The 24,629-nt window shown below is 40.5% G+C and overlaps 1 protein-coding gene across 3 annotated transcripts in view; it reads right to left on the bottom strand.

The window, feature by feature from the left end:
- The window catches only part of nphp4 (nephronophthisis 4), a 173,745-nt gene that overhangs the window by 76,017 nt on the left and 73,099 nt on the right, over positions 1-24,629 (bottom strand). For all 3 annotated transcript variants that reach the window (XM_013910278.1, XM_005730733.1, XM_005730732.1), the window contains exons 10-12: positions 11,067-11,285; positions 10,397-10,538; positions 7,126-7,178 (exon numbers count right to left, since the gene is read on the bottom strand). In XM_013910278.1, the coding sequence (XP_013765732.1) occupies positions 7,126-7,178; positions 10,397-10,538; positions 11,067-11,285 (414 nt within the window). The remainder of the gene's footprint in view (positions 1-7,125; positions 7,179-10,396; positions 10,539-11,066; positions 11,286-24,629) is intronic.

Raw genomic sequence — 24,629 nt, 5'->3', positions numbered from 1 at the left:
GTGTGTGTGTGTGTGTGTGTGTGTGTGTGTGTGTGTGTGTGTGTGTGTGTGTGTGTGTGTGTGTGTGTTGGGCCCCATCATAGACAGGCTGTCACATCTCACCCTATGACTGCCAGGGTCCCCTTGTGACCCTGAATTGGATAAAAGGAAAACGGATGGGGGTTGTGTACATGACACAAGAAAAAACAAAAACCCATGTAGCCATGACATGCTCATGACATGTACAAGAAGAAACCCTTAATGGAGTCCCTCAGCTATCTGAGTGCTTCATTTGTTTGCAAGATTCTGACCGGAGAATGAAAATAGTTGCTACATAAAAGGTTTGCGGATTTTCTGGAGTAACTGGGTCATGATTTCTGGAAAAAAGACATTGTTGCTGAGTTGAGTTTTTTAAATCCAAAAGAGATTCTGAGCTCTGGGTAGCTCAAACAAAAAAACTAGGTGAAGGCATGAAACAGCATTACAGGCCACAGAGGAAAAACATATGTGAATTCGATTTTTGGGTGAACTGCCCCTTTAACAGTCAATCTGTATACTACACTTATCTTGTCTGGAAAGGCACAGTGTGCAGAATTTTAATGTTGTTATGGATTATATTATTTTAAGCATTCTGGTGCCACGAGCATTTGATTTGTACAGACTTATGCTCTCTTACTGGCTGTCATTCTTGGGGCTTCAGCTCAATACCACCAAAGCAGGATTTTATATATATATTAGTTGGCTTAAAAACACATCTTCTGCTGTTTTAACTAGACCAAACATGACACACTTCTCCAAGATAATATTAACTGTTAACAAATACTGATCCCACGCAGTATTTGCTACAGTTCTTGCCAGTCCCACAAATTCAAAGCCTCAAAGCAGGAAAATCTTCAGGCTCCGTCTATAAGGAGCTCCAAATAATGTGCCATCTCCTAAATGCAACTCTATATTTTCCAGTCAGATTTTCCACATCGTCATGCCATATGTGTGACATACATGTGCAATAACACAATTATCTGAGATTTAAACTTAAAGATTATTTCAAAAAAGAAATAAAGACTTATGCTGAATAATGAAGTACACATGAAGAAAAAGTAGTAAGCTATAACCTGCATATTGTATATAGTGTACAACATCAATTGTAATGTATTAGAAAACAAGTTAAGCTTGAATCAATACTGTACAATCACCGGACACTGCATTAGATACATCTTCCTAGTACCAGGTTCTTCATGGCACAGGTTCAACAAGGTGCTGGAAACAATTCCTCGGAGAGTTTGGTCCATACTGACACAATAGCATCACACAGTTACTACAGATTGGTTGGCTGCATGGATAAAAGGATGTCCACCACAGGTAGGTTGTGGTGTTTAAACAATGCTGCTTTTGCACTAAACTAAGAAAATATCCTCCACTTTCATGTTTTCATGTCAGATCACCTGAATGTTGCAGCAGAAATTCAGACTCCTCAAACCAGTTTTTCCAGTCTTCCATTGTCCAAATTTGGTGAGTTTGTGCAAACTTAGGAGTTCTAAACTGACAGGAGCGGCACCCAGTGGAGTTTTCTGCTGATTTAGCCTGTCTGCTTCAAGGTGCGATGTGTTGTGTGTTCAGAGATGCTCGTTTGTATACCCTGTTTGTTACGAATGGTTATTTAGAGCCACAAAAATTTCAGCAATTGTCTCAAAATTTCATCTTGAAAATTGATGATAGTGTCATAAATTGCAGGGACAAGGTAAAAAACTTGGGCGTGTGGTTCGACATGGTGCTCTCCTTCAAGTCTCATGTAAAAGAGATAACAAAGACTGGCGTTTATCATTTGAGGAACATCGCCAGAATCAGACAAGTTTTGTCAAGCAACACTGCAGAGGTTCTTGTCCATGCATTTGTGTCTTCACGTATTGATTATTGTATTGCTCTTCTTTCTGGGCTACCAAAGAAACGTTTTAGAGGTCTACAGATGGTGCAAAATGCAGCTGCTCGCATTTTAACAAGAACTGGGAAATTTGAGCACATTACCCCTGTACTGAGATCTCTTCATTGGCTACCTTGTCAGGTTCGAGCAGATTTTAAGGTCCTGCTGCTCACCGACAAGACTTTAAACGGATTGGCACCTTCATACCTCTCCGACCTTTTACACCTTTACAATCTACGGTCTACGATCTCAGGACTCTGGCCTTCTAAAGGTTCCTAGAGCCAGAAAAAAGACAATTGGAGAGCGTGCTTTTTCTTTTCGTTTCTGTGGAACAACCTCCCTCAAGATATTAGGCAGGCATGCTCTGTGGAGGTTTTTTAAAACTAAGTTGAAGACACATTTGTTCACCCTATCTTACATGTCTTAATTCTATGGCTTTTAGTTTTTAAATTTTTACTGTTTTTTACTTGTATTGCTATGTATTGCTTTTATTATTTTATTTATCTCTTTAGTTTCAAATAGTTGTACAGCACTTTGTTTGAAAGTGCTTATTATTATTATTATTATTAGTAGTAGTAGTAGTAGTAGTAGTAGTAGTAGTATTAGTATTATTATTATTACTATTGTTGCCTTCCTTTATTGAAGTCATTTGGTCATTTTCACCCAGAAAGATCCACTTAGCACTTTAATTCTTATTCTTATTCTTATTTTTATATTTTTATGACAGTATGTTGCACTGAAGCACCGCAGCAATTTCCTAATGTTGTAAACCTGCTCAACATCTGGCAATAAACCATTTCTGATTTCTGATTTCTGATTACTGGTCACTGGACAGTTGCTCTTTTTGGACCATGCTCTGAAAAACCCTAAAAACCCTGGTTGTGTGGGAAAATCCCAGTATATCAGCAGCTCCTGAAATACTAGGGCTAACCTGTCTGGCACCAACAACCATACCAAAGTCAAAGCCAATTAAATCACCTTTCTTCCCCTTTCTGATGTTCAATTTGAAGTTCAGGCATACCTACAAAGTAGCTGTATACTTGTGATTTCCATCAAAGCATGAAATTGAGTTTCAAGTACACAAAAATAATTAGATTTTCAAAAGTCATACAATAAAATGTAGCAGCAAAACCCTGAGTATTGTTTTAATTGATATAAGAACGAGACACAAACAACACTTTGCAAAGGTGGGCTGCAAAAGTTAGGTCCGAATGAGCAAGTGCCTGCTGTCGAACAAGCCCACTGCCAGCAACAAACTGAAACACGGTCTCACCTTTGGCCCCCAGACTACAAGACCACCTGGGTCAACAGAACACAAGCGCGACCCTGAAACACGGCCGCAGCCTGATGAGAGAAATCATCAACAGAGGGAAACAAACTCAGCTGCTCTTCCAAATGCTGGCTATAAATACCACAGGATCTTTAGCATTCTGCACCGCGGCAAAGGGAGAGCATCAAAGATCAATAATTTATGCAAGCAAGAGAAAGTTGTCAGATCCCACAATGCCGGCGCACAGAGCTAAAGCATGCAGCTTGTTTACAGAGCCATCTCAGAGAAGGATGCCACTGATTAATCAGCACCTGACAGCCATGTTGAAGAGAAAAGGAAAATTTTGTTGAACAGGGAAAAATATCATCATAAGACTGAACAAGCACTTTTTTCCATACATGTTTAAAAGAAAGTGAGGAAAACAGACAGGGAGAATGATAGACTGTATTTATGAATTTTGCAACAGCTAACAGAGTTTTGATGAAATGTAGGGTGGCTGCCAACAGCAGTGGCACTGATTCACACGCCGTTTTCTGTTTCTTCTTTTTTCAGAAAAATCCTGGATGCCCACCAGATATCTACTGAGCATCTAAGGCACTAATGACTGCTGCCTTTCACCATTATTCGCCGAGGAGTGTATGTGAATGTGCTAAATATTTACCGTTTACTTAAAGCTGCCTTGGTTTATGCTTTTTGACCACTCAGAAGTGAAAGAACCAAGAAAAAACCCCCACAATGATGGCTGATATGGTGGCAAATAATTGCCTATCTACATAATCAGGAGTGAGGCTCATTTATGTGGCGTGATATTATAAAATATCAGAATAATATTTAAAAAATACATCTCAAAATATCTGACACTTAAGCCCAGAGTTAGCTTTGTCAAACTGTTATACCCTCTACTTTTGACTACCTCCCAGCCAGGAGGTCACTTAAATAACACCGTAAACACTGTCTCAGTTCTCATTTCACCACATCACCACATCACTCTACCCAGTTATTGAAGGTCAAGCCCTTCCTGTGCACCGATCTGTTTGCTAAACTTCTTACCCACTTTCATTTTTGTCCACAGACAGAAATTTCCAGTTGCTGCCAAACTCCAGCCACTTATCCACCTCTGCTCTGGAGCTGCACTGATCTCCTGGTTCCACAGATTAATCTTCCTGGCTTCACTAAACTCGTCTCCTCTGGTCAATCCACAAGCTGCCACTTTGAACCTTTCCCCCTGGCTCTCTTGGTTTCCTCTGTTATAAAGACACTCGGTAAACAATCTGAATTCTTATTAAGCTTGTAAATAGATGATTCTTTGTTTCTGCACCCTACCTGTTTTCACAGTTCTGCATTTAGGTATTCTGTCTAGCCTAAAGACATATGTTTGCCGTTGCTCTTGTTGTTTTTGGAGTGTTTTTGTTTCAACTCATTGAAAGGCATTTAAAAATGAAAAATCATCTTTTTAAACCTAGAATGAGGTTTGTCCATTAATTCAGTGTGCTGTAATGGCCACTTGTGGTCACAGATTGTTTTTCTCCAAAATTTACATCAGCAGCTTATTAAAATTGGGCTGTGTTTTTCTGCCTTATGATTTGCGTTCCTCCTCTGAAGCAAAGTTAATTGCTCCTTTTGGGAAAATGCAGTTGAACTTTAACCCTTAATCCTTGAAAAATAGGATATGAGAGCGTCCTAATTTGCAGTGGAAATATGCAGAAATGTCAGCAAATTTTGTATTTTTATTTTTTCAGAATAATTCGGGGCCGAATGTTTTGGGAATTTGATTTGATAAGACTCATGAGCTCTATATAAAATGGTAGATTAATTTAAGCACAACCATCTTTTAATGTCATCCCCAAAGAACTGCCCAGTATGACCAGAATTGTCTCTTCCCAACCTCTGGGAGCTGCCCTCTGTAGGTTTCCACCGCCCTTGCTGTTTAATCAAAATGAGGGTCGATTTCTAGAGTTCAAGGCTGCGATGATCTCACAGCTCCCAGCTGGTTCAATTTAAAATGAGTCGACAATACAGACTCATTTTGGCCCAGAGAGCCAACACTGAAACAGAGCTGATGTCTCTCCTCCTCCTCCTCCTCCGCTCTGTGTCACTGGCCTCATCCTGAGAGAGAGCACCATCCATCACAACTCCCAGTCTCCACTGACACTTCTCACTTAGGCTGAGGGATGATGCTACAAACAGAATGCCGGCACTCACGATTGAGTGTACTTCTTAATGCTTATTAAAGGGTAAAACGTATTCATTTGAGCTCTAAGCTAAACTACATTTGTCATAATAACACAGTTTAATCAATAACATTGTATTGATCGCTGCTTATAATTACATTTATTATTAATTTTTCTCCAGCATATTAACATTTTAATTGTTCTTGAGGACATAAAGTATAACTCTATCATTTTTTAGCATTATTTAATATTTATATATAAGTCCTCTTTGTTCATTGATGTTTGAACCTCACCTCGTCTTTGCATTTGCCGTTTTCATGCTGAGGATGGCTTACATTTTACCCTTTAACAAACCATATTCACTAGTGATTGGTACCATTCTGACTGCACACTCTCTACATCTTCAAATTTTTGAGTTAAGTGTCCTGTTACTTTCTGTTCTATTTTGAAGCAATCGTTCTATGTATGACTCTTTCACATTATTATGAACTTCTTTTCATTGAGGTTTGGAGGTATTTGTTTATGCACAGCTCTCTGGACTGCCCAAATCATCACCCCTGTGCCACCAAGCTTGACAGTTAGCATAACAATTTTTGTTTTCACCAAATGTGGCACTGTGCACTACATCTCCATTTGGCCTTGTGTGTCCAAAGGACATTTCTCTAGAAATTTGTTTGTTTGTCCAGACGTCACTTTGCACACCTAAGCCATGTTGTGATGTTCTTCTTAGAGAAAAGAAGTCAACGTTGCCACTGTATTTATACGTTACACATTAATGAAGGGTGCTGTGAGTGCGACTACAAACAAAGTGTCACTCTGTGACAGGATGGGAATTGAGAGGGGGGTGTTTGCGAGAGGCCCTGTGCCTTTCTTTAATTATGTCTCCCAGTTCCACTGTTGTTGAGAGATCTGGGTCAGATAATGAATTTTTCTTGACTTTTTTTTTTCTTTTTAAATTTATAGACCTGACCTGCAATCTCTGTCGACAAACCAGACAAAACCTAAGTGTGGGTCTCTCAGAATTAATGATCCCTGTCTAAAGAGCATGTAAGGGGAGCTGTGTCTATGTACAAGGGGCAGCTAGAGGAGCTTTCTGCAGGCGGGAATCTATCCAGGTCAGCTTTGAACCAAAATGCATTCATAACAGTTCCTTTCAAAAAGTGCAGCCACTGCGTTTGCTTTTTTCTTGCTTCACTCAGGTAACAGCAGAATAAAACACAAAAGTTTTATTGCCAGGGTCACAGGAAGAAAACCCCATTGTTTGTGTAAACCACACAGCCTGTGTGCCTTCCCCTCTGCTGCTGTAATATTTCCAAGCATTCAACAGTGCACCATAATAGAATACAACATGAAAAATTGCAGTTTTATCATAGAACCCACATGACCCTGCTAAAGCTATTCTAAATATATAATTTCAAGAGGACTGCTTCCAAAGAATTGAAATGTTCCCGCTGGAGGAATTTGTACAGTTAACAGCTAAAGGGTGACATGTTTTCTCAGTAAAGAGTTGAGACAGAGCAAAGTTCCTGCAAACATTAGTGCAGGTAAATAAATGACAGATGACTGGAGCAGGTAATGGACTGACCTTTTGACTAATTGTTTGTGTAAAAGAGTCTGTGTGGACCTACTGACACAGGTTCCTTTTGAAATAAGTATGAGTATAAAAGACAGCTTTAAAAAGGGTTTACTTGTTTTAAGTATTAACTTGGAACTTTAGAGAGAAGCTTTCTTGGCTGGCCAGTATTATAGGTCACCTGTAAAATTCAATAGGTGAGAAGGTGTCTTACCCCGGGGCCTTGAGGAGATTCTGGAGGAGAAGCTGGTGGAATGCGTTTCCGATCTAGAAAAAAGAAAAAGAAACGCACAACAAAGAAGATAAAGGCATTCAACCTAGAAACGTACACATCTGTAAAAGCCTTCCACTTCTGCGACGTATTCATGCTGAAGTCTTCATTATTCATCTGGAAATGTGCTAACAGCTCCAGTTCATTGTTTAACAAGGTTAATTAACAACATTGTAATATCTTCCACATGCTTTCTGCACCTGGTAGCACAGTTCATTTTATAGTTTGGTTAGACATTCAGTGGAATATTAGCTTGTGAGAGGGAATAGAAGTTGACTGCAAAATGCCACCTTTGTAATTGCTTTCCTGATGATTGGATTTGCGGTGAGCTGACGTCTTGAGGTATAAAAAAATACACTGTGATAATGTTTACTCAGTGCAGTGCACAGTGGAGTATATAACCGCGCAGAGCACTGGAATACCTAACTATTTACAGACCTAGCAAATCTATCCAATTTCACACAGATAAGGAGGTGAGTTGGATTTAAATTTCACACTGACTTTAAAGTCTGACAATGCTTCCTGAGATTTTGGTTCGTAGCCATGGTAATACTGAAATGAAAGGTTCTCTAGCATCCCTTTGTCCTCCCTCTCCCTCACGCTGTCTCGCTCTCCGTGCTGGGCTTGACTGGCCTTTTGGAAATTGCTTCGGTTTGCCTGGGGTGTCTTAGTGTAGCTCCCATCTGTTCGGACTACGTGCACACAGAGTGGACATGGTGCTGCACTGGCTGGCTCTGTTTCACAAATGTGCTCTGGCATGCCCCCCCACCCCCACCCCCTCTGGCAGCCATTTTGTTTTTAGGGCTTTCTCACTGTTTTTACTTCTCGAGCCCACGGAGAGTGTGTATCACCTCATTAGCTGGACTAATGTGCAATTAGCCATTTATTTGTGATCCCTCAGAGGCCTTCTCGACAGATGAGTGAACTACCACATGTGCGGCTGGTGAATTCAGACACCTTTACGAGCAGTAAAGTTATACAGCTACGTAAGGACGACGGCCCATTAAAATTAATTTAAGAACATCTGCGTCTAACCAGCCAGATATGCTCCCTGATCTTCTTCTTAGCTCATCAGTATCAACAGGTCGCGATGCATGATGGTCACGTAAACGACAAGGAATTAAGCGACTAAGTTATAGATTAATAAAAGCGTACAGACTTCAGAATTTCCAACATTGTAATGCAAAGTCAGCATGTACCGTATGAGTTAAAGAATCCTTCTGAGATCAGGTTCTTTCTGACATGAATGCATCAATAACAGCGAATTTCAGATGGAGCGTGCATTTAAATTAGCTATCTCCAGTTTAAAGCATCCTTTCTGGCATATGTTTAAATCCATGCAAATGCAGTCTTGGAAAAAAAACAAAGTTGAGGATGATCAAGTTGCCTAAATCAAAGAATGGCAGTGATTCATGGTCTCATTCTCCTCTGAACACCAGCCCAAATCATTCAAGCTTCTTGGGCAACCCTCTGAAGACGCGCGAACACTGATTAAAATGTCATTACTGACAATGCGCACTGCCAGAAGCTTTCTCTACACACCGATGAAGTAGACCCCTGATCAACCGCATTCTTGTCTCAAAAGTTAACAGCATCATTAGGAAGGTAAATCATCGAGCATACAGCCTGGGTCCACTCAAGTTTTTTCTGCTGTCACCGGGATTGAGTGGCTGTATGCAGTGTTTACTACACTTTTTTAATCAATTCACTGGCAGACACAGAGCAAATCAGCAGTTTGTGTTTCAATAAGAGATGCAGGCAGTGGCACATCATTTATCTTTGGCTGCGTGCAGGATGTGGAATATTTAATCAGAACTTTGTTTCAGTGGGAGGCCTCCAAAGCTCAGGGTTCAGCAGTTATTTTTAGAGTATCGTGGAACATCCGTGCTTAATTGGAAAAGATTTTAAAAAAAAAAAAAAAGAAGCTTCTGCTGGAGAAATCCAACAGCATCCACTGATAACCCCCTACCAATGTGACAAATAAGGGGCACGGTTCAGACTTAATTTTACACTCTTCATCGTAATGCTTACGGAAAGCAAAGAAGAGCCAATATGCATGGCTGATATGTTCTTTCTGGAAAAATGTTTTTCAAAGCTTTACCACAAAAACCTCAACAAAGAGAGTCCCACAGTAAGAGTATCTTACCGTTACTTATTGCTTATTATGAATCATGAATATGTTTTTTAGCACCACTTTGATATTCTTTACCCCGATATCCATCACATCTACTTTTTGAATGTCTGCAGAAGTTGAGCTGCTGAAAAAGCACAAAGACAGTGTGCACTGTCTAAACACAGGCTTTCATTAAAATCAATCATCAGTCATATGTTTTCACTTGATAGCTGTGGAGCTTGTTCTTGAACTGTGAATTGTGTCTTACTGCAAAATATTAAAGAATAATTCCAGTTTACACATTAAACAGTTTCACCACATTCAGCAGCTTTAACAATATTACAAACCACCAACAATATTTTGGTAATATGCAATATTCTTGTAGAAGCAATCATCCTGAAACGCCTCTGGGCACTTATTTGAGCAGTTATTTTGAGTCACTATATTTATTAAATTTAATTTCCCAGTCCGTGAACTGCCACCTTATTTTTGTGAAGGGCTTTGTGTGTCCACATGATCTTATGAGCTGCGTAGTCTGGGGCAATGTATTCCTTGTAGGGCCTCCCAAAACAAACTGCTCCTGGGTGAGCGGCTAGACTAAGATCAATTAAAAAAACACTAAACAAACAAACAAAACAAAAATCAGGGGACATGGAATTTCCACTCTGAGAGCAGATGTAAGATGATTTTGCAAAGTAATGCAGGTTTAATATCAGAGAGGCCCTAATGGACAGCCAACGTCTTCACCAATCCCTTTAGGTGTATCCTTTATTCCCCCCAGACTCCAATCATAAAGTATATTGATCACGTAGAGAGCAGGTGGCTCTATTGAGATAACATGTGCACAAGACAGGCTAGTTCGATGCCTGTTGCTTCAAAGTTTGGCTGATTGCAAACAGGTGCCGTTGCACTATTGAAGTGCACCCAACCTATAAACACACGCATGCACAGAAATCAGACTACACTCTTTTCATTTTAAAAAATTATAGATGTAAGCAGTGAATAGCCTTTTATGTCTTTTTGTGGAGGAAAAGTCTTTGTATGAGCTTTCCAATTAATGTGTGCTTAAAAAGCTATTATGAATTACATAATGATATTTACCCTGTGAAGGTGATGAAGGTGATCTTCTCTGGCGAGGCACGTCTACCTGTTTTATCCTCAGGGATGGCTTTGGGCTGGATGCCTTCCTTTCCAGGCTGGATGACAGCCAAAATTTGATCATATCCTTTGCTTCTGAGACCTCCTTGAGAGAAGGAAGTTTCAGACATTTCAACAAAAAAACCAAAAACAAAACAAAAAACAGAATGAAGAGTTCAGATTCTGCAGGGAAACGAATGAAAAAGACAGACAGAAGAAAGAAGACGTGATAGTGACATGCAGTTATTTCCAAACACCCAAGCAGTGTTGCAATCTTCTGCAAGGTGTGAAAAGTTAAGTCATATTAGGACGACTTGGGCACCCTTTGAAATTTTTGATACCGTCACCAAAACAATGTCACTTGCAGACAGCTGCCTACATCCATGCTATAAAATATCATGCAGAATTTCAGAGCAGAGCCTTCAGGATTGATAGAACCTGACCTTGAACGGTACTGTACGGGGGCCTAGCATGAAACCCAAGTGCGAATGTAGATGATGTGAAAGCTTTTGAATTCAGGGAAGCAGTGTTGTGAGTATTGAAGGCTGCTGAAAAACCTCGTTTAAACACCTTTCAGTGGATTCTTCACATTTTAGTCTTTCGACAAAAGCATTCTTCTGTGCCATTGTATTACCTGAGCTGTGCCTGGAGCTGAGATTGGTGCAGGGCTCTGAGCTTTGGCAGACACCTCTGTGCTGTAGACCATGGCTCCATGAGGGTTTGGCTTTGCACCTTCTTGCAATACAAGCTGTATCTCTTCCCCCTTCCACTCGGCTGGCTCCTGGAAGGGACACCAAATCCCCCAACGAAGGCTATGCAAGAAAGCAGCGCGGGATGTAGAGGTAGCAGATAGCTGTGTGATGGAAAACGACAGAAGAATAGGGAATTCAGACATTGATATGATGATCTCACAAAAAGAAAACAGCGATTAAACTGTTGTAAAAACTAAACCGAATGTAGTCTTTTCTCTTTCATCCAACTGAATAATTACAATCTTTTACAGTGTTTAACTGTGATCAATTGATAACGTTATTTAATTTATAAAGCAGAGCATTAACAGTCTCCAAGTACGACCAAAGAACAAAAACATAATTTAATTTGCCAACTTGTAAATCCTTATCTCTAATCACAAAAATGAACTGCAAGAGGCCTTAAAACTGTGTGGCATGGTGGTGCTTGTCGTTAGCACTGAGCATTCTCTAAATCCCACATCGCATACACGGTTTGGAAGCAGCTTTGCTGTGTTTGAACATGATTTACAATCAGTGCCGCTGAGGCTCTACTTCAGCCGTCCCAGGAAAAGTAAAAAAACATTCTGCTTTAAATCATCCACAGAGAGACTCAGTGGTTTTGCTGAATCGATTAATAAGCTGGTCAGCCTCAGACGATTGTAATCAATCATAGGCAGGACAGGACAGAATACACAACAAGCCTGCTAGCCCCACACTGCTCCAAGACAAAGCCGGCCATGTAATAGTTTGCTGAATGCTTCAAATTCCACTGAGAATAGTTCTTTAATGTAACACCATAATCTGGCACTATAGAAAATCAGTCATAAAAGTAGTGTCTTTATTCTAAATGTCATACAGTACCTGTTAGTGGTACAATAGAATACAATTATCCATGTAATGTGTTGAGGAGATTTTAGCTAATTTTGTGCCATATAATCTACAAACTAATCTAAAACCACTCTCGCAAAGGTCAACTAAAAAAAAGTAATGATATTCAGAGTGTGATGGTTTCAGTTCTTTCTTCATTCTATATAAAAAGTTAAGTCCCATCGTCTGGGAAGGTAGGAGAGCAAAGCAGAACTGCTTTTCCATAAAGTCACTTTTTACTTCAGTATATAAAAGGAGAGCAGCCAAAAGGTTAAAAGAGTCTTCACCATGATAGATCCAGTCAAAAATTCACTAGACAGAACATATCTTACTTAGTACCACAGAGGCTATTCCAGATGGGAGCAGCATTTGTGTAATTGTGTTTCCTGTTTGCCACTAGAGTTCAAGATGTTCATTCACAATCCAGTACCATCTTTCAGCAGAGTTCCCAATTACACATCATGTTATCGTATGGCCTTGTAGGCCTTATGGAACTTTCCCAGATTTAAAAATAAAAGCAGGATGGGCACCAGTTGGGCTGATGGGGTGAGCAGGTGCTGCAAGGCTGAAATGCAGCAACCTGGGTCAGAGTCCAACCCAAACCCCCTCTGCTGGGTATCTGCTGCTAGCCTTTCTCCCGGCTTTCCTGTTCGCTCTCCACTGTCTAACAAAGGCAAAAGGCCCAAATAAATGCAGGGCCATACTGATTATGTTCTTGATAGGCTCTCCAGGCTTTCTATTTGTAGTAAAACCATTTTCTTTAAGCATAAATAACATTATGCTCCACAATCCATGTTATGGCATTTGCTGTTTAACACACTAAACTAACAGCAGCAGCAGGAGCTACCTGATAACAGTCACCACAACCAGCTGGCGTATACAATTTCGGATACAGTTTCTGTTGAGATTCAACTCCTAACAATTGCTGTAGTTATCTTTTAGCCTCAAGAGTGGATGTTGCAATCACTTGTAAATCTTGAACTTACCAATCAGGACACTGTTTAATCAGTGATATTGTCAAAAACTCAGATTGGCTGTAAATAAATAATTATTTTAGTCACTCAATCCACTTAAAATCATACAGGACTCTCTAGTGGGACTGTAGCCAGATTAGACACTGGCATTAACAGTAAGTGGACACTTTCTCTCTAAATAGGATGTGATACAGATAAACACTGGTTGGAAGTTCATCCATTTCAAGCACGCCTAGGGTAGAGCACGCAAACACAGGAATTAATCCCAGTGCTCTGAAAAATAGGGATGTCGTGTAATCGACAGGCACATCTCCAAATCAGTTAAGACATTTTAGATGAAATGTATAGTGGGAGAAGATGAGTATATATGTGTTGTGACATCCTTCTCGATTTCACTGAAATAAAACATAGTTTTTATCAGACATTTTTCACTGAAAAGATAAAAACAAACGAACGCCCACATTCATAAAATTCTACTTTCATAATATCAACGAAAGATTCAGAAGAAGAACGAACGAAGACTTTTCGGTGCGATATTACATTTCTATTTAAATGAAAGAGAAAGGGGTGACTGTCACAGCAATGACTGCATGCTATTTAATTAGCTGCCAGTTTCCACCACAATTAATATACCTACAAATCCAACATGGCATGATGAAACACCATCTAAGGTGAATGAAAAGCAAGACTAGTGCATTTCTGTGCACTGCTTTCTTAAATAAATTGTGATCTGTGCGGTCATGGTTATTGTAGTATCTTTTGTTGACCAAGCCATCTACCACGGTGTCCCTCCTTGAGAGATTTTTCTTACAGCACCGCGGTGCACTGACCTTTGCAAAAGAGGTCCTTGTCATGTAAGCTTAAACTTAGATCATTTTGTTCTATTCCTGTGAAAAATAACCAGTGCACTCTTTGTTTTTCTGTTGAGGGCTGCTTCAAAATGTCAGTTTACTATGAATTATGCAAAGTAATTTCACTGCCCAGTTAACAAAGCCCAAAGTGAAGTGTTCAGATAGCTTAATGGAGCTGACATTTTGAATACTACAAGTGAAAGTGCGCTGCAGCAGGGACTTCGTGTGGTAAAGGTGTAAAGGTTAAATTCATGTCAGCTCCCTGCTTGACAGCAAATTTGAATATTCGCTTTTTATAATATACAATAGACGAACACCTAATCCTGCAGTGTTTATTAAGTTCTTCGACTGCCGTTTACTTCCTTTTATACTGACAAACCAACCTTCGGACTTTGTGTTTGGTTTTTGTGTTTGGGCTGAGATACCTGCCAATTTCACACTCATGTAAACACTATGGTTGTCGCTTGTGTGACACTTTAGAGGGAATTAAGCAGGAGAGTACCCAGTCCTGCCATTAAAGGTCTGTTATTCCATCTAAGAAACTCTTTAAAGCCTCACATATCTCAAGTGGCCAAAGTTGCTGATCAATACTCCGTTCTTCTTGAAAGGGAGCCAGTTTCAGACTATAATTTTACCCTCTAGTAGCACAGACATTAACAACAATTTTTTTAACTTCAGAACTATATGGCAGACATAAAACAGATAGCACTGTATTCCCCCTTCAGGCATTGCCTGTTTTTCTATTTCATGGGGGTTGAATTAATAGGATGCTTTATATGAAATGTTAAATCAAACAAGTCTATTTTCAAAGCGATGATTTTGTTCAAATGAGTAGACTAGAGAAAGATCATTTTATGGCACAGGGAGTAGCCAGTAAAAATTGCAAGGCAATTTATCTAATGTGTCTCTTTTTTTTTTTCGTACTTTGTGTCTGTAACGTCTCTGTGCTCCGTGCAGAACATGAGGGAAAGAACAAAATGAGTGTCTCGCACATGACCCAACGCTCACTTCTTGTATTATTCAGTGAATATATTGCAGGAGTGATTCGGGAGCAAAAACGCTGGCCGAGCTCTGAGAGAATGAGAGAGACAAAAGACCAATCAGGGGGTCTTTTCTATAGGGACGCCTACAGCCTTGGAAAAAAAGAAGAAGCTTTTATCTGTCCAAAACTCAATGCTTATCACACTTTCAGTCTTCCAATCATAGGAAACTGAGCCCATGTTCAGAATTGCACCAAGTAGCTGAATGGGAATCTAAAAGGAATGAGAAGTGAGCTAAACACCCATCAAAGTTACAAATATGAAGTTATTAAAGGTCAAAGTGGAGGCGTTTGGGTTTTTTTTTGCCTTTTCTTCTTTTGACAGGTTTACAAAAACAGAATTCTGCGATTACAACAATGGCAACGAAAGATATCACACCAAGAAATAATTCTCTTTTAGACGCAAAGTGTGAATCACTGTCACGGTTTCAGTACAGCGGTTTTAAAATGCTTCAGGACAGCGCGATCTACATATGAACTGCAAAAAAAATAAAATAATAAAGCACCAAAAGCGTGGGGTGGCAAACAATAGGACTGAGGGGATCTCAAAAGGGACTCTTGAGGTTTGAGTAAACAAACAGGATAATAGTTCCACTCAAAGCCAGGCAGAAAAATTCACAATATGCATGTAATCCTTCTACAGAAACAGTCATCAGAATTCAAAAGGCAGGAGCTTAAGCGCTACAATATTCATTTCCGTGATTACACGACAGCCGAGATCAATGGCACATCTACATGCAGGTGTAAGGGCTTTAACGGTATCGTGGTAAGAGCACAGCACCGTAGGAGGCAGTCAGCTGACGCATTTGTGTTAAGGGCCTCTGGTGAGAAGAAAGTTGGCGAGAGGGTCAGACGAATCGACTTATTCTGAGCACCACAGTGTGTCAGTGAGACTTAATCAATCGCAAAGCCTGCTGGTGACAGCAGAGAGACATCAAATCAATTGCATTATATTTCACTGGCAATAAAGTATGACTCTTTGCACTCGCGCCGTTTTGGGGAGGAAACATTTGAATTAATCAAAAGAATTTGTCATTTGAATTGAAAGTTGTTTTTCCACGTGTTCGCTGTTGTGCCGGTCACTATGTCGGACAAGGCAGAATGATCAATAGCCAATTTCCCCAAAGTGTGATTACACCGTTGATTTGAGCGTTAAAGGCTACATTTAAAATAAGAGCCATTAACTTTCACTCAGAGAGCAACCCTGCACTTGTTTCAATAGTGCACCGGGGAGGGGGGAAAAAATAGAAACAAAAGCCTGAGGCAAAACCAGAGAAGCGGCAAACTTTTTCATAAAGTTGCACTGAGGGAAAAAAAAACAAAAACAATAACAGCGATGTCACCGCACACATAATTGCTCCAACTGGTAAAGTGTTTTCTAAGGGAAGAATCCATCAACCTTGTTTAGAAGTGTAAAACATAACGCTGCAGCATTTCTAGACAAATAAGTGTGTCTGTTCTCAAACATAATGCAGAGTGGAAACAAAGATCTCACGTCTGTAACCCGGAGCAAGAAAAGTAATCATCAAACTTTTGGGGGACACCGAGGAGAAGACAGGAAGAAGGAAATTATTATAAAGGTGACAGAAGGCGAGTTTTGCACATCAAAGAGAGCTGAAAACGCATATCCCAGCAGACAAGAAGAACTGGAGGAACAGACACTTACCAGTGCAATTTACTACAACTTATTAACTCAGAAAAAGTAAGAACATATAAAAAGGGGCTGGGGAAAGCCACCGTTAATTTAAGGAACAACCACCAAGTCAGACTGGCTCCTGTTGTGCCTGTTTAAGTTTTCTTAATGTGCCCAAATATGAAGGAGCCAAGTTTGCGATACGCCGAGATAAAGCAGTATGCAGAAACATATTTTTGGAAAAGCTCAAAGAAAAATGGCAAGACACTCATCGACTCGGGGCTTTCTAGAGAATGGCAGGAATTAATCCTAAATTAGGGGGATGTGAGCATTGATGAGAGACAAAGTCTGACAGTTATTACCATTACCGCAGTCTGTTGGGCTGTTCGAGTCATTATTTCAGCCAAGACCCTGTGACAGGCACCGGCCCACAGCTCCCGCTACTTATTCTCTACAATGAGAAGCCCTGAAGGAAGTGAGAGAACATGCACAGAGATCATTAACTTAAGAGCACTAAACCACTCACATTTTCATCCATCTGTACAAGTAGTCCAAATGAACCCAGCAGGCTTCTGTGCTCTACTCAGCTCACCAAGGCCAAATCAAGCTTGGGAAGGAATTGTGTTCCTTTTCAGCTCTCGCTGTTGACAGGCACAACTTCAAGGAGGTGTTCATGATAGTCACTCAGGCTCAGGCCAATTTCCGTGGACATGCATGTCTTTTATTCGAGCTTTGATGTTCGACAGTACACACCGATAGACATAGCTCTGACGGTTAAGCGTTTGACTCGCTCAATTTTATTCTGGAATGTTTTTTTGAAAAGAAGCATAGTGAAACGCTTAAACCCATTAGCAGATATTTTGCTGGCTTTTAGGAAAATTATAGTTTAGGCACAGACCAAATGCTCAGGATGGAGGTTTTTATCCTCGCTCTAGCAGTTTTACAGACGTTACCATCACTTGGCTGGTCCGCCGCTTTGGACCAGCCTCATTAAGTGATGGACCATTTGAGTTTTGTTTTTTTCACAGTGAGGGGGTGCAAAAACATCCATAAGACAAACTCAACTCATGACATATGCCTTATTAAATTCTGGCAAGTGGAAACATAATCAGTAGTTTTCTCATTTAAAATAATACAGATACATTTAACTGACAGCGACAATATGAAGTGCTTCAGATGATTATCAATCCCTCATCAAAGCATCAGATCACTCGTACCTCTTTGCATGAAAATTCAAATCACCAAAAGATAATCGTAATACGATAAGCTGATATAATCACTCGCTGAAAGTTAATGACACCGCGTGCGCGTGAGAGTTTACGCCAAGCAAATACCTTTTCCAAAACAAACCTGTCGACATGATATCTCAAAATTAATCGTGTAATATTTTTCGTCTCCAGTGCACTGATACACTGATATACTGCAGACTCAGATTTGTCTAATCTGCCCTAGTTGTGATGAGCTGTATGCAACAGTGGAGAGGAAAAGCTAAATTAGACTTTTCTACAGCTGCTTGGGCTTCAAATGTCTCTGAAATGCTACTGACTTCTTTATGCAACTGCTATTTTAAATGAAAATCAAGTCTGGACTGAATGTCATCTACATTAAAAAAAAAAAATACCCCCCCCCCCAAAATAAATAAATAAAAATAAATAAATAAAACAGCCCCAGTCTGAGCAGGCCATTCACAAGAAAACCATTAGATGAGCAAACATCATCACCAATGCCTCTCTGGCTGCCAGGGCCCTGCATCCGTCTGGAGAAGGATGGCACTGCTGGCAGGCACTGACAGGGTAAGACTCACTCTGGGCCAATCGCAGGGGGAGATTGATGCACTTCTCACTGGGGGGAGAACTGACATTCATTTTAATTAGGCGGGCGAAATATTGTCTCTGCGGCATGCAGCCTTACTTGCCTCAGCTTCACATTTGGAAGGAAGGGGGCGGGGGCCCGGGGAGCAATGCCCTCAGAATAGGCCACCGATGAGCTAAATATATCACTTTTAAATCCTGATGACATTACTTTGCTTAAGATGTTTGATTAACATTTAATTAACATTTGTATGACATTTCAGATCAGTAGCAAACAAATATATAACCGGTTTCATTGAGGGAGCGGGCCACACCAAGAGGGAGGTCTCCACCCTCCCGTTATGTAATGCCAGCAGACCGGAAGAACTGCGACCAAGGGAGGGGCTCGTGAGTTCACAGAGCGGTGTTACAGTAAAGTAGATGTTCTGATAAGCATTTGATTGGGAAGAGCTTCGCAAGATACTTTTCATTCAGCAAACATCATTAAACCCTGCAGGGGCCCACAAAAACCACTCAACACACACACGCACACTCAAAAGCACACAAACAGCTACTTAAGGGAAATACCTGTCGGTGAGCCAATTAAAACCCAAATAAAATCCTCTGTGGCACAGAGGAGAAGTTCTACACCATCACGTTTAATAAACCCAGCCACAACCTATGTCACTGCTTTCTGCTCCACATACTGTTTATCCTCCATCCCCTGGCAGTGACAACCGAGACAGAGAGAAGAATAAAAAGATCATTAAGAGAGTGATATTTATTATAGCTCAGCTAATGGAAGGATTGTCAAATACCAAACGCGACACATGCCCGCGTAAGACTCTGAACCACAATCACTAAGCCATCAGTCAAGTGTGTATTGGCTCATTCAATATATTAACAGTAGAGTTTTTAATATGCTGCCGGAGGAGCAGCTTACTATTTCCTTATGTTGATGTTCTAATTAGCACAATAAACAGAGCGACTTCAGCTCTTGTCGAGGCACAGAGACAAGGCGGAACTGCACCTGTGACAACACAGCAGGCCTGTCAAGCCTCGGATTGCTGAACACGTTGAATCAGTCTGCGTGGGGTTATGGTGAAAGCGATACTCCACATATCAGTGGAAAAAGCAAGAAGAGGAAAGAGCAAAGAACTTGTTAACCCCCATTTTCCAACCAACCAACTTGTATACTACATACAGTAGTAATCAACACTTCTTACAAGCAAAGAGCTGCTTCATTTTGTGGGTTTATATGTTATTTTCAAAGGAAAAGTCTGGCTCACAAGCAACACATCTACTTCCCCGCAGACATCAAGTGCATAACACCACTCAACAGGGTTCTCCTTTTAAAACGGCAGATGAAAAATAGAGAGGGTCAACCAACCCATGAAACTAACATTAGATTCATTTACAAGCTGAACACAGCAAATATAACCCACTAGCAACAGTTGTCATTTCAGGCAAAACAATGTAATAGCTTGTGGCAAGAGGGGAGATGATTTCCTCACCACTGTCTGAAACAGTTGCTAAAGGAGAGCTTAGTGAGCAGTCAATTGTGGGAACACGGCAATGCTTGAGTAAAAACAGAACAAAATGTTCCTGGGATGAACAATAATGGGCTGCCAAAACACCTCCAGAAGGGCTGGGATTTTCAGTTTTGTTAAAGAAAAATGGAAAAAAACAAAGTGACCGTGACATATATTTCCACAGCACTAATTTACCAAGACATGAGCAGAGTCACATATTACTCACAATTTTGCTTTGTTAAGTTTCAACTCTACTGTTTAGCAAAGGCTCCCATAATGCACTGAGTGTTTATCCTTCAATCACCTCTTTTTACTCTGTTTTATTCATCACTCTGCATTTAATCATTAGGAACAGATTATCTTTTTTCCGGTCTTCGCAGCAAATGTCCACCACTCCCTGAGCTTTCTTCCTGTTTAAACAGAGTTTTTCCTTCCCACTGTGACCAAGTGCTTGCTCAGAGGAGGTCAGCTGATTGGTGGGGTTTTCGCTGTGATGACTGTTGTTATTTGGTCCCATATGTGCAAAATTGAATTGAATTAACAATCTTCAGCACAATTCTAAATGATTTGCTTCATTTCAGTATAATACTAGTATACTGCATTAGTGTACATGCAGTTTATTGCAGACTTTAATCGTCTCTATAGCAGGATGTTCTGACAATTCCCTGCGCAGATCTCTCTGTACAGTTCAGGATACAGGAAATTGTTAATTTCTCCATGAGCTCTGTATCCACTGTAGTCATCTGTCTCATTTATTTGGAAATTGCTCTCTGTCACTTCTCTGACAGCTAACAGATGTATTAGGATTGTAGTTTTAAATTAAACCACAGCCAGCAAACAATGCAACATTCACAAACGCCGCCCGACCCCAACTCTGTTTCTTTCATATGACCATGTTTTCTTTAAATTGGAATGTTGCTTTAAATAGCATGTAAGACATAGGCACGCTGCCAAATTCAGACCTGCGTCTGCATACATCTGCGTGAGAGCTCAGGAAAGGGCAAAACAGAGTACATTTAAAGGTCATGCATTAATGGTCACACTTCCTCCCACGCTCAGTAATCAACTGTGCCACTCACTGAATGCAGTCAGGGTCAAAGGTGGCACAACCTGAAAATGTGATGCAGGTGACCCTTTTATCACTGGTTGCAAGCAGGCCCAGTTACTCGAGCTGAGATCCCATTTCAGTACATGACACATAGCACAACTGTCAAAACCCTCTTTCAGCAACACAAGTTTGCTGCTGCGAAACAGCTTGGGAGAGTCACCAATTACTGTTCCGAGGATGTGATTCACTTTTGACACTCTCTCAGAAGCATAGCAGTGGTTAGTGAGAGGATGAAACCAAGTAGCTCTCTTAAAATGTCCCTCCCTTCCCTTCTGTCGATCTATCCATTTTGCTTTCCATCTATCTTTAGGCTGCGACCTACAAGCAGTCACTCATTCCCTGTGTCAGTGTTTTGGATGGCTGTAGCTGTCAAATTCCCCGACAAATTGTTTCCTGGCAAAAGGACAAAGCCACGAGGGCCAGCAGAGCCTTCTTCACTGATTTCCTCCGGACTACCCACACCACCCCCAACCTACACCCCCACACCCATTAGCGATGAGCTAGTGCTTGTCAGCAGAAGAAGGCGGACAACAATAAGCCCCATCGTCTTGCATTAAGCTTTACGTAACTGTATTACATGGCTCAATAGATGAGTACTGCTGCGCTAACGGTAGCTGAGGAGAGGCAGCAATCAGCAAGCAGGAGCAGGGGCAGAGATGTCTCAGATGAAGTTACGGCGGGACTAAATTGGTGCTGACAGAAAACAATTAGGAGAGGCGTCATTGCCTCGCATCAGTTGTCAGTGACCCGAGTATTCGCACAGTGAGCAAACCGCTGCCTATGGAAGGCATTCACTTAAACTTTTAAGTGCATAACTAAAAGCATGATGTGCTATCTTGAATAGTACATCATGAATAGATTTTTTTTCCACTTCTTATATAGAGCATGTGAAGGAGCTGAGAAAGGAGCAATCACAAACGTTGAAAAATTTTACAAGGCTGGCATGAAACTGCGCGCATTTGTTTGTGTTGGCATAAACTTACCTTACTCACCTTCTATTGTAAGTGTAAGGCCTTCTCATTTTACCATAAAAACAAAAGTTCTTGACACCATTACAGTATTGGGTTTATATGTCATGTAAGTGGGATAAAAGTGTAACCTCTGATGATGTTCCAGGATAGTTTCTGGCACTGGCTGTGAATAGTCTTGACCTTTACTTTGTTCACTAACTGCTTGGTTTACACATATAAGTAAGTCTGAAATGCTGCACAATAAGGTCGTGGGCACTGACATAAATCGATGGATTTAGTTCAAACCATTTAATAAGTAAAAAAGTCTGTGCCAGAGAAAAGTAAATCCTCTAAATATTTTGTGATCAAACCCCATATTAAGAGCACCAAACAGCAAAAGCACTGTATCACACTGTGATGAAAGCAGAAACATCAGAGGGCAGCAACTGAAACAAATTAAGCCAACAATTATCAGCACGGACACTGCAAAAGGTAGGAGAGGACTTTTTCAACATTCAACAAAAGTTGAAGAAGTGTCAAGCGGCAGCTTTTACCTTGAAACCCTCTTAAATCTCTCATTATCTCTCACATCATTGGAGTAGGTATTAGTTTATGCTAAAAATGCCACAATTCGTCCAAGAAATCAATGACATGCATACATAAGCAATTAAAGTAAAAACATAGTAAGAGATGGAGGAAAATAAGGTTACCTTCATCTTAATATTTTGTAGCATCATAATTACTGAGCAAGGCAGTGAGCAGAGCAACTAACTGCAACTCTTAAGCACTGCTGTCTTTTTCTCCCCCCCCCCCCCCGAGTTTCTTCGACATTAAGCGAAACAATATGGAGAAGTGTGTTAAAATGGACATAGAAGGACACAGTTCCCCTGTGTTCACCCAATCAAAGTACAGGCACTTTGCGGTGTGTCGGGCAGCATAGTACAATGGTGTCAAAAGGATAAGAGAGAACGAAATAGCAAAACACAGAGAAAGCAAGTAAAAGGACTGTGGGCACGGTGTGTGTGTGTGTGGTGGCAAAGAAAAGTTGATTATTTGAAGTTCATTGACCCCAGATATCCTCTGAGAACAGCCTATCAGACAAATTCCCAGTTCCTCTCCTTTCCCCAGCCTCCTTCATTTAAATCGTTATCTCCATCCCTCTGACTGCTAAGGAGCATAAAAAAGGGTGCTCAAAGGCTCTCAGAGAGAGAGAGAGAGAGAGAGAGAGAGTGCATGGCAGTGGGAGAGCAGGCAAAAAATAGAGAGAGAGAGAAAAAAGGAGCCCGATCATAGCCAAAATCAAAAATACCAAAGAGGATAAGTGACGACACTGCATGATGTTCTTTCTTCATAACCAAAGGCGATAAGGGCAATGCAATTTTTTTTTAAAAAGGAGGCCATCCTTGTTCTTTGTCTTACTGTGAGAAGCAGACTGGCTTTCAACACAGCAAGGATGAGACATGTAGGCAGTCTCAGAGCACCAGGTGATTGCCTCTGTATTGCAGCGGTAATGTCTTGCAAGAGAAGGGATTTCAACAAAATTGTTTTACAGTTTTCACCCACCTCATCCCCCTCAGAATACATCAAAAGATATAATTTTATTTAATCAAAGGGAAAAAACAGTAAGGCAGACTGGCATGTTGCTGCCATGCAAGCACAGCTCTGTAGCGGATGAAACTCTTTTCAAGCTGCACTACACAGCACCATCTAGTGTCAGCATAGGCATTAAAAGATCGGATTCAAAGGAAGTAGCAGGATGTCCATACATAACTCAAAAGACAAATCCACACATGCAACAAACAGAGCGCTTCAGGAATGTAACACCCACTGCCCCCAAACTTTACAACAAAGCTACTGTATTATTGTTATTGCTGAATCGATGAACATTATTCTGCAAAAACACTGCAATATAATTCAGTTTATTAACAATTTTATGTCAGTTTCTACATCTTTCCTACAGTACTCAGTTATCCTGTAATTCTATTAAACAGATGGACTTTCATTTTATTCTAATGCATATAATATACCATCTAATATATTGTATAACTAATATGTATACTTAAATTTAGCATCTCAGGTTATCTACAGTGCGGTGAAAAAACCTGTCTTTCTATTTTGAAACAAACTTTCTTGTCATTTTTTTAGCTGCTTTAACACCCATTTTCAATCCAGGGCTTGTACCTGACCATTTTGAGAGGTTATTGCTTTTTTGTGTTTGCTTATTAAGCCACTTACCACTGACCCATGAATCACTCAAGCATAGAAAAGGCACCTAATTCAAGGGAGGATCCAGTCTTTTGTCTACACGTAACAGACACCTCAGCAAAGAACAATTTTGAACTTAAGGGCTTTGTTAGAAAAAGTATGAAAAAATCTCAATGATAACACAGTTTTACAAATAGCATTCTTTGACCAACAAGGTGATTCCCTAAATACCATTAGCCAAAAGCCTGGCATCTCTCAACACGGCCTGCAGTGTGTCCTTATGTGTGAGTACACACACACTAACAGAAGCCACTGATTTTCAAACACCACCAGAGTTATACTAGCGCTTGAAAAATCTTACAAGAGGTTGTGGCGGCAATCACACATGAACCCTCACATTTGTTGTTCTCAAGTGGTGTCAAGTAAGGTCTTAAATAATCAGGCCTCATCTTATCTTAATGACCTTGTAGTATCATATCACCCTATCTATTAGAGCACTTCGCTCTCGCTCTTGTTG

This window comes from Pundamilia nyererei, unplaced genomic scaffold (assembly GCF_000239375.1).
Source record: "Pundamilia nyererei isolate P.nyererei 1_Seehausen unplaced genomic scaffold, PunNye1.0 scaffold00039, whole genome shotgun sequence".
NCBI classification, from domain to species: domain Eukaryota; kingdom Metazoa; phylum Chordata; class Actinopteri; order Cichliformes; family Cichlidae; genus Pundamilia; species Pundamilia nyererei.
This window is presented reverse-complemented; position numbering and strand designations above follow the sequence as displayed.